The following is an 18,763-nucleotide window of genomic DNA, read 5'->3' as shown; positions in this document are numbered from 1 at the left end:
GCCACAACGGCTGACGTCGGATTGGTGTGTAGAGGCCTTAATGAAGTGTACAATGCAACAAACTGCCGCTTCATGAAGGCAGGCAGCAACATTAAAGAATTTTACTACCAAAAGGGGGTAGAAAATTCAGGGCTTTGTGCATAGGAAAGCCGTGAAACAAAAACTTTATTTTGTTGTTTTACAATTCAGGAAACAAGTTTGGCGACTGGCTTCTGTAATCAACTCATAGAACCCTACGTATTCACAGTAACGAAATAGCGAAAACTAAAATAAAAAAAACATTTTCGTTAACAAAATAAAATAAAAACAAGAATGTTCTGGGAAAAATGATAACTAACTAAAATGACATTGTCTGCTCACAAAACAAACTAAAGAAACCAGTAATCCTTGATCAAATATCCTTTGTTTTCGTCTTTGTAAACATTTTGTGATCATTTAAAATGTAAATTATAGCGCTGCCGGACTTACGACAGTTGTACAGCCATAGGGCACCTCAGCGTCCTAAGTGACTTAACACGTTGACAATGTCTCATGGGTAGAAAACAAAAATAAAACATCAGAATAATGGCGATAGTTGGGAGAAAACGGCAGAGCCCCATTTGGGAAATGTGTTCTGGTCTGATGAATCCATGGCTGAACCTATTGGCCATATTTCGTCAAGATGTCAGCCCAATCATAACATTGTTCCTCACTAAAGAACACCATACCTGAAGCATGGTGGTGGCAGCATCAGGCTTTGGGTCTGTTTTTATTTTTCTGAGTCTGGAACCAATTCCAAACAAGGCTATATACCCAATTATGAAACTGCACACTCACTGAACACTTTTTTGCAAAGCTATAAATCTGTTTGTTTTTACTCCCCCTCTCAAAAAGTTTTCTTTTTTCTTTTCAGCTGAGTTGTACGGCTTATACGTCACGTTAATCGTGGAGAAACATTTAAAATGGTTTAATTTGGTGTCATTTTTAATGTCATGAAAAATAGCATCGCAAAAGGGATGCATAGATTATAACCACTAAGTTGAGCAACATTTACAGTAGGCGGTGTGTTTCATCTGCATTTTGACTTTAGAAGCAGCATTAATGCACTGCACCTTTTTTGGACTTATTGTGCACTGTTATGTTTTATCCTATACGAGTTATTCAGCATTATTGTTAGTAAGTCAATGACATTTTCAAATGTTATCTTTTTTGAGTTTTTAAATGAGCAATACATGTCACCTCAAAAAAAATTGCACCTGACAAATACACCGCTTTTCAATAACTAAAGTTAAAGCAAAAAAAAGGAATTACGTAAACCAAGCATTTTCCCCAAAACTAATAATAAGCAAATCTATTCTGAAAACTAATTCAAACAAACTCAATTAGAAATAAAAAAAGTCAAAAGGGAATAAAAACTAAACTAAAATGAAAAATCCCTGTTTTCCCTGTTTACCTTCCTCAGACCCTTTACTGGCGGCCACTCGTGTCTCTTATATTTCCCGAACCTTTATGGTGGGAGGCTGGTGAGACAGGGCCCCATGTAGGCATCACGGCCGCAGCAGGCCCCCATCCCAGCTCCTTGGGTCCACCAGAATCCAACCCTGCTCCGATGGTGCAAGCACTGCAGCCGCCCTCTGACTCCGTGGCAGGATTCCGACCATCCTCCAGCAGCGTTAGCTCCGCGGCCGCCCTCTGATCTTCCTCTGGCGGCACAAGCCCTGCAGCCTCCTCCTGACCTTGCCCCAGCGGCGCAATCCCTGCGGCCGCCCTCATCTCTCGGTCCGCCACCGGATTGGCGCAGCCAAGATTCTCTTGTCCGGCCTCCAGGATGGCCATCTCAAGAACCACTTGTGTGGTCTCCGGGATGCCCACCTGACTGGATCCACCAAGATCTTCTACTCTGGCCTTCCCTGCTCAGTCAATAGTTTTGGTTTTGATTTAGAATTTTGTTTCATGTTTACCTTGTGTTCTGATGTATGTGTCTGTTAGATTATCATGTCCACCTGTGCTAGTTTACCCAATACTCTGTGTTACACAATTAGCTCCCTCTAACACCAGTTCCACATAGACTCATCTGTTTCTTTTGTTATTTACATTCTTTCTGTCTTTGTCACATCTAATTGCTGTTGTTTACCGTCTTAGTCCAGGTCAAGCAGGTTTCGTCCACCTTTGCTCGTTTACCCAATCCCTTGTGTTACTCAATCATACCCCCCTACACTTTGCTTCTTGTTCAGTTGTTACTCGTTGTCTAGCCCGTTTGTATTTAGTTTGTTGTTTTTTTAGTCTTTGTCAAATCTAACTGTTGTTGTTGTTGTTGTTATTGTTGTACCGAGGACAAAGCTGAAGTGACAGGCGAAACTGTCAGCGAGGTAACAGCGTTTTGCTTAAACACCCCAAAAAAGTTTTTGTCTGAAAAAAGAAAACTTGAAATCTATTGAAAAAAAAACAGACAAGATGAACAATGTGCTACATATCTTTCCATTCATCCAGTCTCAATCAGTCTAGACTCCACTCAATGTCCGGTCGATCAGGCACAATATTTTCGTTCTCCTGAGTATTTGGTTTGTATGTATGGTCCAACGTAGGGCTGGGCGATAAACCAAAAATTTACCGTTACCGAAATTTATTACTATAACCGACATCATTTTGCCCATGTCGGTAAATTCTGTGTTTAAAAAAAAAAAAGAAAACAAAAGTCTTTTCTGTCTGCGGCAATGTTCATGCCCTTTTAAGACGGCTACAGCGCATCTAGTCACGTGACTCCACTAATCTGAACAAGAAAGAAAACAGACAACAAAGTCGTAGCTGGCGATTCAAATCCAGAAGCGGCACACGGCTGAAGACAAAGTAACGTTAGTTGAAGTTGTTCCTGTCACGCTTGTCCCGGAAAGAAATTTGACATCTGTTGTTTGGAAAATGTTTTGGGTTCCATAAAGACAATGTTTGAGCAAAAGAACACAAACTACAAAGTGCGCCGTAAGCACCCAAAACAGCGCGTCCAACCTTTTCTTTTTCATCACCCACAACACAACCATGCTGTTGACTTGGAGTTTGTGCTAAAAGTTAAAAGCAAGATTCGACAAGTGATAACAGCCCATTAACGGAGGCGACACCATACGAGAGAACGTCAAAGAGGTGGACGGGATAGCCTCGCACATAGCTAAAGATAGCTCCTCTAGTTAGAGTAGCGCGCACAGGATTTAAACGCTTTATGAAAGTAGCCGACAAGAGGTATGGAAATATTTGTCGCAAACCGTACTTCCCGATATGGACAACATCGGAACGGGAGCTTAGACATGTCAAGCATTTTGCATCCACATCCGACTCGTGGTCGAGTAGCAACATGGATCCCTGATTGAGCCTGACTGTGACGACAAGTGGCGACTGCGCACCAGAGTACTCGAGACGGCACATTTTCCCGAGGATGCACACTTGTTTATTTGGCTTGCATTGACATTTTTTTCATTTTATTTTGCATTTTTCATTTGGCATTATTTATATTGTTTACAAGAGACCACACAAATCTCGGGCTTTGCACATATCATTACAGCATCTTGGCGCAATCTATTTGCAGAAAAAGATTTTACGAGAGGTACCCTTTTTCTCCTGTTCTTTGTCACATTGTTCAAGTCATGCAAAGCAAGCTATTTGGAATGTTTAAACAAATTATTTTTGTACTTTTATTTTTAATTGAAAGTAATGAGTACAAGTTGGTCAATAAAAAAAAAGCAGTTAATATGCATTTCCTGCATTTATTTAGATTTTGGTCCACGGGGGGAATTTATCGTGCATTTATCGTTATCGAGGTAAAATTGCTTAATTTATCGCTATTGATTTGAGGTCATAAAGCCCAGCCCTATAGTCCAATGAACAGAATATCAACAAGCCCCTCTTCCTCCAACTCTTCAAATACCTGCATCGCCTCAGATAGGTTTGATATTTCACTTTCTGGGTCAATTTCTGACTAGCCTAATACACACTCTGTGAGAGCGCTGCCATTAAAAAGGAGATTCATTAGTTTGTCAAATATACCTGTTACTCCTTTCGAGTTCAATCAACACTGATAAAAGTGATTCAGAGAATATGTTTATGTTACGTGAGTTAAATCTGTAAATTTAACAATAAAATTCTGAGTATATAATTTTACTTGATAATGTCATGTCTTTATCAGACATTTCCATGTAGAAAATACAACATGTTATGAGTTTTTTCTTTTACAAACATTGACTGATTCTACCAATTTATCTTTTCAAGTACAAATGCTCAACTCACAAGAAGCTTGTTACAGTTACGGTCTTCTAGTAACTTAACCTGCGCAATGCATTCTGGGTGCACTGATAAAATTGATTCAGAGAATATGTATACTTTCCGTGAGTTAAATCTGTAAACTTAACAATGAAAATATGAGTATATAATTTTACTTGGAAATGTCATTCCTTCAACAGGCTTTTTAACCCATAAGAACCCAGACCCATTTTTCCATAAAGGAAAATTATGTGGGATATACCACGGGCCAAGTGGATCACATTAAACACATTTCTGATGTTTTTTTCAGAATAATACTTTTTCATACCAAAGATCTGTATTGTTACATATATTTAACATTGGGCGTTAGTGGTAAAAAAAATTCTCTATTTGGCAATGAGTAAACATGACAGTTTTTAGTGCTTAGTAACATGAAATGTGCCAATTATTTGCATTTCAACAACACAAATTGTGGCTGTGACTTTAACGATAAGGTTTAAAATAAAATTCTTCAGTTTACACATTTTGTGTCACAAAATTGCCAACTGTATCATAAATAAATAATGCTGCATATTTGGTTGCATTTGTAACAAGCCACCATGGGTACAGAGAACTGAACAACAAACTCCCCAAAAAAGTTGTGCAAAAAAAAAAAAAAAAGGTTTTTAGCCTACACTAGAATGTAAGACTTGAAACAGTTTCGTTCCTCAGTGAAGCAAAGACGCACATCACATTTCTCACAGAGAGTGGTAGTTGTGTTGACTTTGCAGTGTTTGCAGCGGCCGCGTTTGTCACATTTCACAGGCCAATATGTGCAACTTGGTCAGAGCGAACATCATCTGGAACTCCAAGACGAACCCTTTTGGATGGTGGTGGTGGCTGTGAAGATGTGGGATTGAGTGATGGTCGGCCTCTTTGTATATGCAGAAGAATGACGCTAGTGGCAACCTCTGCCTGGAAGCTCTTTTGGCCCAGTACATTTTTGACACCAAGTAGTTTACAGTCACCGTGGTAGATCAACCAAGCATTAACCAGACCTAACATAATGGTGTGCCAGAACAAGTAGAGGTACCACCTCCGTGACCTCATGTGATACTTGCACCTTGCAATGCATGCATCAAGAAGATCCACTCCTCCCATGAATGTGTTCTATTCCTTCACAATGTGAGGCCTCCTGACCTCCAAAAATGTCTTGTCTGCTTTGCTCCAGCGTCGAGCATTATCTTGAGGCTCAACTGCACAATAGGATGAGATTAGGGTTACAGATTTGTTGTCATGCCACTTCACAATGACCAACCTTTCCTTTTTTTCCACCCTGGCGTCAACAGACCCTCTGCCTCTCTTGGCAAGACTTCTATCATCTTCAAGCTGACACCCAGCTAGGCGATTGGCACGCAGAGTTCCCACAAAGTAGATCTTTCGTTGAAGAAGGTTGAGTACCAGTGGTACTGAAGAAAAAAGATTGTCGGCAAAGACTTTGTAGTTGTGGTCTGATGGGAGAGTTTCACAAAGCTTGACCTCAACATCACTTTCCATGCCAAGTAAAGATTTTTTCCCAGTGCCACCTTCGTACACAACAAAATCACAGAGGATTCCTGAAGAACAACAGCGACTCCAAATTTTCAGTCCCCAAGGGTGGGACTTACCCTTTACATACTGTCTTATGGGACTGTGTCCCTCTGAAGGACACCATTTGCTCATCAATAGACTTGTGCTCTTCCGGGCTGATATCCAGACATTGTTTGCGAAACATATCCAACCATGGCCGAATCTTCCAACACTTATCTTCTGCTCTTCTGTTTGATACATTGGTGTTGTCAGTGAAATGTAGATTTGACCGCAGGTTTAGAAAACGATTACGTGACAAAGTCACTGTCATCTCCCAGGATGATCTGGAGTGCATTTTGAAGAGAGTATTTCTTGTTCTTTTGCATTCTAAAAATGTATTAAAAATAAGAAAGTACAGAATACACAATAATTATATATTTCTTTTTATGGGATAAGCATAGCATAGCAAAACTGTGTTATCATTACATTGAATTTCCAAAAAGTGTTGTTCTTTCGCATTATTTTATGTTTCTAATTGTTCAAAACACTTTTAATTCACAAGCAGATCATACTTCAACTGAATATAGCAGATACCGCTAAATAAATTGGGTGGATTATTACAATTTTTGTTATTGTGACAAATATGTCACGTCGAGCTTTTCATTCGTATTTTAAGGCTGAAAGCCCGATGTGACATGTATGTCACAGCAATATTTCGAGCCCTGGTTTGATATTAGTTTCTTCAAACACTATGGTGTGACCATGTTATCAGCACTATAGGACATGTTATCAAAGTATTGGAACTGTCAAATGAGTTTGAAATGACCTGTAGTATCACAAAACAGTTCTTTGAAGTTGGCTGCTTCTTTGAAGTTAACACTTCAGCAATTCCAGCAAATTGGAGAGGTCACTTCTGTCAGAGTCACATGACTATCACATGGTCTTTATTCCAGGATGTTGCATATATGCCGCTTAGGCTTTTGAAGGGTTAAAGTCAGACAAAAAGTTTTAAGACAAAGAAAGGTCAAAGTGTTTGTTACACTGGTGTCACCGTGGGTTCTTTAAACCAAAACACTGAAAATTATAACTTACTTTACATTTTAAACACAAAATAATGTCTTTATTCCGTGTACTTTTGAACCACATTAAAACTATTAAATAAAGGAATGAAATAAATGAGATTTGTCTTTAACGGCAGCTACATACCGTACCATTTTTGTCATGCATTACTTTACCTGTAACACAAAGAGATTTGATTTGCCATTTTCTGGACTTACCTCACACAAGCCCTATAATATATCAGTTGCTATTGACCTTGTATGCGTTTATGCAATCTATGTATCCAGCCTTGCTTGTTTTTACTTGTATTTTTAATATAATAAGACTTTTGCGTCGCCACTTTGGTCCTTTTACGTCCCACTCCTGGCGTAAAAATGACCCATACTAGGTGACGTACAGCAGGACGCTGAAAGCTTGTTGCAGTGTTGCTCGGCGTCTACGCCCACTGAGGTGCTGCTGCTCATTTTCCTGTGGGGAAGGCAGGCGGAAAGGCAAGGAGGCTGCAAACGAGGCAGGCGGAAAGGCAAAACGAGGCAGGCTGGCTCGGAGGGAGAGCTCAGGCGCGGCCGAGTTCCATCAGCGACGTACAGCGTGACAAATGATGGCCCAGCACTGAAAAACTACTAGGCCGCCGGGTAGCAATTGCTCTGTCACAGTCACAGCCTGTCGTTGTTGTGCGTGTGCGCATGTGCGTGTGGCATGTGTGTGCGCGTTTTTACGATTTCCACCTCGGACTTTAGCCGCCATTAGAGCCGAAGCCACCCCATGCCAGGAATGGAATTCGTATGACTGGACTGATTACCGGAGGACCTCTCCTGTTGTCAACCTGCCGAGGAAATCGAAGTGAGCTCTTGGCCGCCTGCTGCCTCGACGCTGCCGCAGAGAGCGACACCACCACACCGCTCGGATCGTTAAAAGCCTGCCACTGTCCGAACCTTCCAGCACCTGGACACATCGGAACCGCTCTGTCTGCTGGCTCTGTATAGATAACGCAAACGTGCCACCGTGTGCTTCTTGCTGCCTGTATAATGCCGACACATTTGCGTTTCCGGAGAAGGTCATACCTTGGGCTTTTATTCCTCTTTTCGCTCTCAACCTCGGCACTGTATTTCATCTACTCCGCTCCTGGAATCGGTAAGTCAAATTATATATATTTTTTAATTTGCTCATATCTTGTGCTGTGTGATCGTCTGGTTAAGTCATGTGTGACAGCCGCTGGGAGTGGAGACATGCGCCTGTATGGGCTGAACCTCATCAGATCCCAATCTCTCTCGATGATGATGATGGAGCTCAATCCCATCATGAGAATGATAAATTCTAACAATGCGTACCTCAGTGTGACTGTCCTGAGAATAGTACTACTGGCTACTGTAATGCGGCTCGTGTAAACAGGCCTAATTACAATGATTACACAGCTCCAAAATGTTTTGGGCTTCAATTGTGAGGCCCGATAAACAGTCCAATCCAACCGTATGTATATTAGGCAAAAACCCACCGCGACTCACTGCCGATTGGTGTGCAAAAGGTTACACTATGAGTCATGGGCCTAAATGAGGCTTCTCACACCAATTTGATTCACAGATTATCGATAGTCAAATGATTCATGTAACCAATATCATTTGCGGCCGCGAATTCACGTGCATGTGTTTCATTTTACGGTACTTGTCTCCCCCGACCAACACGCACACGCGTACACACTTCGCTTTCTTTTTTCCCCAATGTGTTTGGAAGCACCGGTGTCAGACATATCTCGTTGAATAACTGCATCTCACCCATCCCTTTGAGGAAGCCCTCTAATCTTCGGGCATGGTCCAGCACTTATCATCTGAGATATGAAGGGCCGATCCCAGTTACTGTTTGAGGCTTATTGTCATAGACGTAAGGCAATTGAAGTGCATTGGACAAATGCTTATCACTTAATCACACGCGCCCACACACACACACAACCTTTGACTTTCACCTGGTTCCATTGACTGGTCTGTGAAACTTCACTAAAATGCTTCCACAAAGTACCAGTCGCAGAAATACTAGAATACACAATGTACATGCGAGAGCCTTTAGCCTTTTTCCATTTACTGCTTGAGTCAGCATTGGTTGGATATCCTGTTGTGCTGGCTGAACTAGGCACTCTTGCTAAAGCCAGGCTGCTTTAGTTGGTTGTCATTCATCTAATTAAAGCAGCAAACAAACGTTGGCTGTTAGCAATTTTAAAATAGATTTAAAAAAGCAGTGCCTGCAAAGTGAAAATACATCTTCTAAATTTGACATAAGAGGAAAGTGCCAAATTTGAACAATTAAAAAATAAATATCACCAGTTTCTTAACTGAGCTTTAATTGGCTGGCAACGATTTCAGGGTGTACCCCGCCTACTGCCTGTAGACGGCTGGGATAGGCTCCAGCATGCCCGTGACCCTTGTGAGTTGAAGCAGCTCAGATCGATGGGTCTTAAATGAGGCTAAACGATCATTACAAATAAGAAAATAAATAACTAAAGCTGCAAGTGTGGTATAAAGGGCCCATTGGGGTACTTGCATGTTGGGGTATTTGCTCGTCTGGGTACTTTCACATTGGACAATAACCATAAAAAATACAGCATTTTTTACGCCAGGCCTGATGTGTGTAGGTCAAGCTGTTAATATGCCTCTCAATTTTCCCGGATTATATTTTTTTTGATAGGAAATGGCACTATAAATCAAAAAAAATATTCATTATCATTCCAGGTGTATCTTGTGTGCAGTTTTAAGAGTTTTCGCTCAGAATCTCAAAAACAATATAATTTTTCTGTGTGTATAGTGCATCGCCATTAAGACAGCGTAGAATGAAATAAAAAGATTTAAATAACTTTTAATCTTAAAGGCACACTTTGATGAGCTTACCACTGCCACTTATGTAGTAAGTGCTAAAATGCCTCCCCTAAAATATTTTGTGATGAGTTTTACTTTAGACTGACAAAATAAAGATTTCAATAACATTTCATCTGATTTAGCACACAACGTTTGAAGACAATCAAATACATTCTCTAGGAGTTCGTTAAAATATGACCTCTATGAAAGGCCCAAACTTAGTGACAAATTCCAAAGTAAATTTAAAATAGTGGACTTACTGTTGTGATATGCCTTATGGTGTCCGTTGCTACACAGTTGCTATGGTCCTTTTATGCTCTGGTCTTTTATGATGTCATATAGGCTTGATTCCTTGAGTATTTAAGAGCAAGTTATTCAGAGACACATCGTCAGTACGTCAAGCTTTCTTCGTGTGAGGATGTCAGCCACTTTCCATGTGCTCTGTATCCAGGCCTGCTTGTTATTACTTGGAATTTTGTATCAAAAGACTTTTACGTCGCCACCTCCGTCTCCTGTCTGCTTTTGGGTCCAAACCCCACTCCACACGTGACACTTACTGTAAGGTTTCGCACATGGCGATACAAAACATTTTTGTTGGTCTTAGGCTTTTACATACACCACCAAATCTTCATAGAGCTAGGTGAAACGTACAGCCAGGAATCCTGTTTCATGCCCAAAGTTTCATGCTTCGCCCCTGTCGTATTGTCTGTCGAAAACAAAATATTTTCCCCTACCCAAGTGTTGAGATTTTAAGTCAATCGGGTTCACTGTGCAAAATTGGGCCAAAAATTTAATTTCTAATACTCATAACTCACTTCCCGTACATGTTAGTGCACGAGCACCACAGTGAGGGTCTCACGCGTGCCTCACAATTTTCTTAGCCGTAGGTGGAACTTACAGGGGCAAAGCTTTGATATACCCCTGAGGAACCTCTGTAGGGGGTGCTGCCGACCCATTTTGTACTATCCTGACGATAAAATATCGAAGTTTTCGCCATTCCTGGTGTGTGTGCAAAGTTTGGTGAGTTTTCGTTCACGTTTAGTTCCACAAAATGCAAGAAAAAGGAATTATAAAACTCAAAGTTTGATGCTCTGCCTGGATCGAATAGTCGGTCAAAGACAAAATATTTTCCCCTGTTGTTGTGTTGAAGTTGTGCAACCCAACCCCACTTCAAGTCTATATCTCCACAATTAAATACTGCATAGACATAAAATGTGAGACATAAATTATCTTCAAACATGTGATTGTATTCATAAACAAATTTCCAAATTGACTTTACAGAATCTTTAGGTTTTAGCATGCAGCGACATAATGCTGAACATGTTTGATTTACTACAAAAGCTTCCATCCTGAAGACGATGGAAAACTGTTCTACTATCAAAATGCTGATTGATCTAGTCGTGCTTTTTGCCAGGTTTTTTTTATAACTCAGTCGATATTGAATCAATTCTTATATGGATGACACATTTGTCACAGGAATAACTAGTGTAAGTTCCATATCTCGCCAATTCCATCTTAATGGGTGTTGAGTGCACGACTGAAATGGTCACATGGAGTACTCTGGGGTTAGAACAGATCTGAACAAAGACCAGCAGCACTATACGATTAATTATACATGGTAACCAGGAGCATTACCAGCTGTTACTAAAAGCTACTTGAGTTTTTTTTTACACCCCGGGTGCCAGGTGGAGGTCCCATCGGGCAAATGAGCTGAGGTTTTGAGGAAGTAGCTTTAAAGAAACATCGTCTCTCTTTAGGTTTACTCTTGCTCATCAGGTGAGATTTTTGCCACCGTGGTCTGTTGTGCCTCAATGAACATCAGAAAACGGTTCGGGACTAGTTAAGAGAAACCACAAAAGTACAATACAGCATTACTGTATCCCCAATAGACTGTCATTGTAAAGCACCTGACAGGCCCTCACTGCCTCAGACCCATTCGCTAAAGCAGAGGCATTCTGTGTTGGTAATAATTGCAAAATTTTAAATGTCTTGTTTTACTCTATAACATAGTCTATGGCCCTAAGGTCATGTAACAAATTGTGACTAAATTTATTCTATGAAAGGGAAATATCCACCCGTTATCCGACCCTCATCTTTGCACGATTTTAAAATTTGTAGAAAGCCCATTCCTCTTAGCGCATGATGGCACCCGAGTGTATAAAGCAAGGTAACTCATCACAACTTCATTTATATGGCACTTTAACAACAACCACGGCTGTAACAAAGTGCTGTGCACACAAAAGACAATAATTAAAATAATAATACCATTAAAATAACAAAAGACATTAGTTACTAATTAAAACATAAAAGAATTCTGTTTACGTTTTTTGCCCTCTTGTTTCACATTTTGTGAAATTGTTAGAAAAGAGAGAGGAGCAAGAACGAAGTCTCCAACGACCAGTGTGTTGGGCTCATAGATGCTTTTGCTATCACAGTCTGTATGATATGACTCACATTTGATACAAATGGATTTGAAAAGTATTTCGCCATTGTAACCTTCAAATAGTTGATAGTTTGTCAAAGTGAGTAACATGAACAGAAAGATTGGTTTAAATTATCCTGTCTTGCTTAGCATTACTTAATTGTAGCACAGATGAACACTCTCTATATCTCATCCAAGATACATTCGGATCCACATTGGAGGGCCAAACTCCTCCCAGTTGTAGATCCTTGCGGTCGTAGCTTCTCATCGTTGTAGCATAAGCAAGGGGTGAAAGTCTACAATAGTAGCACCAATATTTCCCCCCCCCCAAATTAAATGGGGGTGTTGTCAACATGCTGCCAGTGAAGGTGCAAAACAGCATGCGCCAATCGTCCATGCATTTACAAGAGTAGTGTTGATTATATTTGACTTGAATTGTATTAAAACACAATGTGGACATTTCTGGTGATTAATAATTTAACCATGCATAGGGTCATCAAGGTGTGATCGTCTCATTTCCCAAAAACATTATTATGTCCTCCCACCTCACTCCTCTTTGAAGTTGTGTTCTCTTAATTGTAAACTACTGTGTACGATGGGATCCAACAAAAAATGCAAATTGGGAAACATGCCCTGCAGTGTGAATGCGCAATGTTCCAATGTCAACCGTTTTAGCCAACTAGCCATATACATCATTTTGTTTTTGCACGAAAAAAAAAAATCTAAACATATATTTTCACAGCATACATGACATAATTATTGTCATTTTGGGTTGTTCTGTACCATTAGACAGTACTCTAGATGCTATCAAATTTTGGTAGATTGGTGTTTTAATTTGGGGAGTAATATGATATGAAAAATTTGAGAGGGAACAATCTCTTGTTTGTCAGGGGACATCGCAAAGTAAGTCATAGTAAATGGGTAAAAATGTTAAGGAGGACAAGGAGGGGGATGCAGCAAAATCTCTGCTTCCCTTTGGTTTGTAAAAGAGGGAGTTGATTCCAGCAAACCTACGCAGGGCTTCCTATGTTCGTCAGGTGGCTTCAGTGCGGAATGCCCCACTTTCACATCTTAGGTCGATTGTCTCGCTCCTTTTATGGGGCTACCCCTGTTCTGCTATTTGACTCACCTCTGCCTCAGTGTTGCCCCAGAGCGTGGATGCTGACTTATGCAGGCTGGAGATACAGGCCACAGCTGGGCCCCGATTGTTGCTGTTTATTTAATTAAAACATGAGAGAATCCCATTGGTACGAAAACCAGGGAAGACACAAATTCTATTTATAGGCTTGAACACAGATGCATGCGCATACACCTCCACATCCGGGGAAAGCGGAGCAGAGGAGACAGGCCAGGTAGCTCCCTTTTGTCTCTGGAGACGAGGCTCATCTTTCCATTGAATGGCAGTGTGTAGGTGTGATGCAGCCATCTGAATCTGCGATTGTCGAAACACTGCTGCATTTATTCTTTTGTGGTTGTTCTCCAACCCCCCCATTTTAATGGCATTTACACACGGATATCCTCTCCCGCGGGCCAGCCAGGTCTCTATCTCCCACTAATAGTGGGAGTCCACTGTGTTTTCTACTACATATTTATATTTGATCGCTATTTCATCTACTGTAGTCTGAAATGTATACCTCTGGATAAACAAGGGATTATTGAAACCAAATAAGGATTGTGGCTTTTAAGCGTTGAACAACATTTTGGCAAATTACGACTAAACTTTGTGTCAGGTTTATGTGGTCATTCAGGCCATATGAATGATTTTAGATCATTTTGAAAACACCGTTGTTCTTGGTTTACCGAATAGTTTTACAAAGGCGAAAAATGTATGTATGCGTGAACGTGTGATGATGTTCACATGTGGCATCTTCCACTATTGTGTGTCTACATATTGTTTTATCTTTTTTTAAGAAGTATAATTGTCCAGGAACTATGTATTTGATGATCCGATTTGGGGCGCAGCTCCTCAAGAACCAGTCCTTCATCCTACACGGCACATGTGTGATTATTTTCACGTGTGACCTGTTAAGAGGTAGTTCAAAGTCTATTTTGGGGGTGTGTTTCAGGTTGCTCAGTAGTGAATGACTTACACAAATTGTGGATATAAAACCCCCTTGTTCAAATGCCATGATAAAAAAAAGATAACGTGCAAAAAAAAAAAAAAAATTCAAAACTTTCCACCATTAATGTGACGGAAATATCTTCTGATTGGGGGCGGGGGGTTACTACCGATCCTCTCCCCGGAGAGAACATTTCATTTTACCGTAGACTACTACAACGTAACCTGGCGGGTTTTCCAATAATTTTAACTGATACACAACACTTGTTCTTATAACAATAACAATATATATAATAACATTGTTCAGGGTGGCAAGAGTAGCTAATTATCTAAAAACATTGATAAATTGTCAGGGAAAGAATAATGCTGTGTGCCCTCAAGCCCCTATCTCACTGAGTGGCTCAGGTTTGCGAGTGTGTGCACACGTAGCAAAGGTATAACATAAGGGGGCCTGACAAAAAAAAAAAAAAAGCGCAACAAATTATTTAAAAATATTGGAGTAAAAAAGTGCACTCCAGACGCCGGTGATGGGTAGGGCTGCAACAATCGAATCGATTATTTTTGCAAGTCGACTAATCACCAACTGTGGTTGCATGTGGCCGACTAATCGAATATGTAAATCGCAGCGTATGGCACAAGGAAGCAGCTGCTCTTATATAACCATCATTATCTAACAGCTTGAATTATTTGAGATATGTACAAATAAATCATATAGACTATTAAGACGTTCGTACATTCAACTTTGCAGCTTGTACCAGAATTCCTGACATCTTTATAGATGAGGGAGCAACTTATATTGAAGGCAATACTGTGGCCTTCAAATTTTTAGCAGCCATTGTTTACTGAATTTTAATATGGAATCAAAAGTATACTCTACTGTAGGCAGAGTAGCACAACGGTGAAGCCATATATAACTAATAAAAATTAAAAAGTAAATCTCAACATTTTTCACTCTTCTTGGGCAACAAGCTTTTTCTAATGTAGAAGGAGAAAGCAGAGGAGTAATTTAGGAAAATGCACAGTGCTAACGAAAACAAACACTTGTATTGTATTTTTAATTAGTTTTTTATTTAACGTTCATCTGATCAACCTAATTAAGGTTCAAAGTTTGCTTTTTGTTGTGTAATGCAATAATTAAAGTGCTATACTGTGTTGACAATGGTCTTGAATGTTATGATTTATGGTGTCTTATCACTGTCCTACAAGTCCAAACTCTGCAGGAGTTTGCTGTTTTTGTACCATGCTCAAAACACAGAGAATGGTGCGTTATTGTGCACATACAGTATGTGTTAAATCTCCAACTGGCTGTCCTGTTCAATGTGCCAGACTAACTCCCTCGAAAACATTTGAATCCTAATTTGGGTAACAACTGGCACTCGTGGTAGAGCGGTAGCCTTCTTAAAGAGAACAAGATAATAAAAATCAGCCAGATATGTTTGGGGCTGTTCAATTTGGACATTGCAATAGAAGAAAATTGAATAAGACCAGATGTGTCTAGCCACAGTGTTGATGCTTTAGGATTACTCACCTTAGTTAACAACTGTAAATGATTAACTTAGTACTTTGCATCATTAGCTTGATGACTAATACGTGTATCCTGGATTTTGGACACCTCTGATAAGGACATAAAACCCCAAATCATTACCAATTTGCACTCTGACTTTAAATCAAAGCCTTGTAAAATTGCCTTCCATGTCAAGTTAATAGACTTGTTAAGTTTTTACTACCTAGTGGCAACTATGGGGCTCAGCCCCAATTGCGCTGGCAAGTGTTTGCACCTTCCACATTTTATACTAGTATGGTTATGATCATATCATCTATTGGCAATACTTCACATTGCGTTCACATGATGGCACACAAATGACTTCTTGCATTCATCAAGCAGAACTTTATGCTGCCTCAATGTTCCATTCATTTAACCCCAACTTGTCTGCCTCATAAGATTCCTTTCCAAATGGTAACAGGTATGGAAAGAGAGAGGGAAAAACTTGTTATCCAGATGATTTAAAATTATTATTTTTAACTGGTATCCCTAATAACAACAGAACATGGCATGAATGAACAACATGGGGAGGGATGGGGCGGTTAATGGATGCCATTTTAATCACTGTAATTCTTGTGGCTGGAGCATGAAAGGCTAATGTTTGACATTTTCACTACTGTTGCCATGGTTCCCACAAAGCCTATTCCCAACTTGGTCTAACTCTTATTTATTGTCACTGCAGCCATAGAAACCCGCTATCCTCAATCCCATGATGACCTGGGCAACAAAAATCCCCAAGGATACAGCAATGGCAGCCATTTGTGCCTAAGACCCACTCGTTTGGAGGGCAAAGTGGACCTTTTACTGCTGCTCTTTGTTTGAAGATCTTGGGCTAACACTTCTGAACTTTTCCTCTGACTGGCTGGAACAAAGCACCTCCATTCCTAATTAAAAGTGGAGCCCAATTGTTGTGTTTGCGGCCTGCACTACAGCATGCTCGAGTGGTACACATTCTCTATTAAATGTGTATGTGCAAAGTCTAAGAACATGTGACTCAAAATTCCATTGTTAAGAGAGTTTTTAGTTAAACATCAATAGCACAAGAGTTCATTGCACTCTGAGTCAGTCAGATGCAGAGCAATCCTCTTAAAGCCTTTCATTGATCGTGCACGTGCGCGTGCACATAACACGAAGGATATGAGGCACATACCTGTTCTGGCTGATGACAAGTGAAACTGAGAATTGTTTTTTCCTACTCTGTAAGTCTCATTTGTCAAAGCTTTTTCCATGTTTTTATGTCATATACAACCTTGTTTGTTAACCTTCAATTAACAAACAAATCAATTATGGCGAAAATAAATGAATTAAGTATATACGATAAGGTAGTTTCATAAATATATACGCTCTAGAACTGCCTTGAGATAAAAGTTACATTTGTTCCATGATCACACTCAAAACAGTGGTATGTCAAATCGTCTTTGTGCATTGAAATAATCCATTCCAGCGTCCATCCCAAAAATATTATCTTAGCACTTTATATTGTATTTTATCGAACCAAGTAATAATATAATTACATAGATAGCACTGTAATTCAACACGGTATGCCCGCTTGCCCAACGCGAGACCTTACTGTATAATACAGTCATGCAGACACAAATGAAAAAGAATCTTTTCCTACTACTACTTTGAGTGAATTGGTAAAATAAACTATAGAGGATAAATAACTAAATAAGTCTGTGAGTAATTTTTATGTAAAATATTTTACATTTTATAAATATTTTTATATAAATTTTTTTATATGAAGTACGTTTCATTGTGCAACTTAATTTTTCTTCCTAAAAATTTGAAATTGCAAAACTAGAAACTCATCAGTTTGTGTTTATATATCATGAGGCTATCATATATTTTTTGGGGTTCACAGTCATAACGGCCCACTTAGGGAAACTATACTAACAATGCTGTCTGGGATAAAAATTAGTTTGACACCCCTGACATGGGACCTCTTATTTGATTGCATCTTCGCAATTCTTGTAGTCATTGAACTTGTGCGTTTTTGTTTTTGTTTTGTTTTTTTGCGTTAGTGATTTTTGTATTTGGTGCAGGCGGCGATGGGAAAAGTTTGGAGTGATTTATGCTTGTCTCATTTCTTTAATCAGAAATACCTGGCATTCAAGCAGGGGTGTGTAGACTTTTTATAACCCCTTACTGTATGTTACGTGAACCAGTTTTTTGGGGTTTTTTTTTTTGCAATATTTTAATAGAAATATCTTATAACTCCCCCAGGCTTCTCTTTTTTTCCATTTAACCAAATTTACACCTCCCTTTTGTGTGTGTAAAGGTAGGCCTTGGTCTTTTTAAACGGTACGGTATGTACATCAATTCTTACTTCATATCCTAACTATTTTTTGTTGTACATGTCCTTATGTTCTCGGAATCTCCTTCTATTAAGCAAAATGGGACTACAAATATGAAACTTCCTCCAGTTTCATCATGGATTTTAGAAACCAACTTCCCTAACTGTGTGCCAAAATAACCTTGCAGCATCCTTCAGTTCCTCATACTAGACCATTCCTTGCATCTTACTTTCATGTCTGTAAGATGACTCTCGTCCAACCCCTATTGTCGGGACATCTTCCCACAGACAGATGGAAGGGCCGAGTGCACTAGAGGTGATCCAGGAAGAGGGCGGGTCGTTGTTTGTCAGTCTATGTGGAGAGTTGGGAGTGAGCACAGGGGTAGGCCGAAGCTCCTACGTTGACACTTTAATCATTTATGTAACCTAATCATCCTGAGGAGAATACCAGTCTTTGTTGACTTGGGCTGGGCCTGCGTTTGTTTCTGAGAACGTTACCATGGTTACTTTGGTCTTGTGTTCGAGGACAAACTCTAGCCCGTTAATGAGCTGGCATATAGCCCAGCTGATGAAGCTAGTGACACATAAACCAAATGTACAGGTTAATAACAATGTGATAGGTGTCTGTCTGTTGACTTAAAGTCGAGTTGATTAAAAGTCGAACTCCAGAGATGCAAGTCACTTCTGATCTCTCCGCTTGGGCCGTTGTGTGCGCTGAGAGCATCTCTTGATGTTAAAGGATTTTTGTGATGTCATTCAGTCACTGAGCTGT

The 18,763-nt window shown here is 39.9% G+C and overlaps 1 protein-coding gene across 1 annotated transcript in view; it reads left to right on the top strand.

Annotated features, from left to right (window-relative positions):
- The first annotated feature begins 7,220 nt into the window (after positions 1-7,220).
- b4galt5 (beta-1,4-galactosyltransferase 5) overlaps positions 7,221-18,763 on the top strand; it is a 46,021-nt gene continuing 34,478 nt past the window's right edge. The window contains exon 1 of the mRNA XM_088291206.1: positions 7,221-7,965. Within this exon, the coding sequence (XP_088147332.1) occupies positions 7,860-7,965 (106 nt within the window). The 5' untranslated portion in view covers positions 7,221-7,859. The remainder of the gene's footprint in view (positions 7,966-18,763) is intronic.

Source organism: Idiotropiscis lumnitzeri, chromosome 3, assembly GCF_059441095.1.
Source record: "Idiotropiscis lumnitzeri isolate Australia: NSW breed Sydney's pygmy pipehorse chromosome 3, RoL_Ilum_1.0, whole genome shotgun sequence".
NCBI classification, from domain to species: domain Eukaryota; kingdom Metazoa; phylum Chordata; class Actinopteri; order Syngnathiformes; family Syngnathidae; genus Idiotropiscis; species Idiotropiscis lumnitzeri.
The sequence above is the reverse complement of the archived record's forward strand: the minus strand, read 5'-3'. Positions and strand labels throughout refer to the sequence as shown.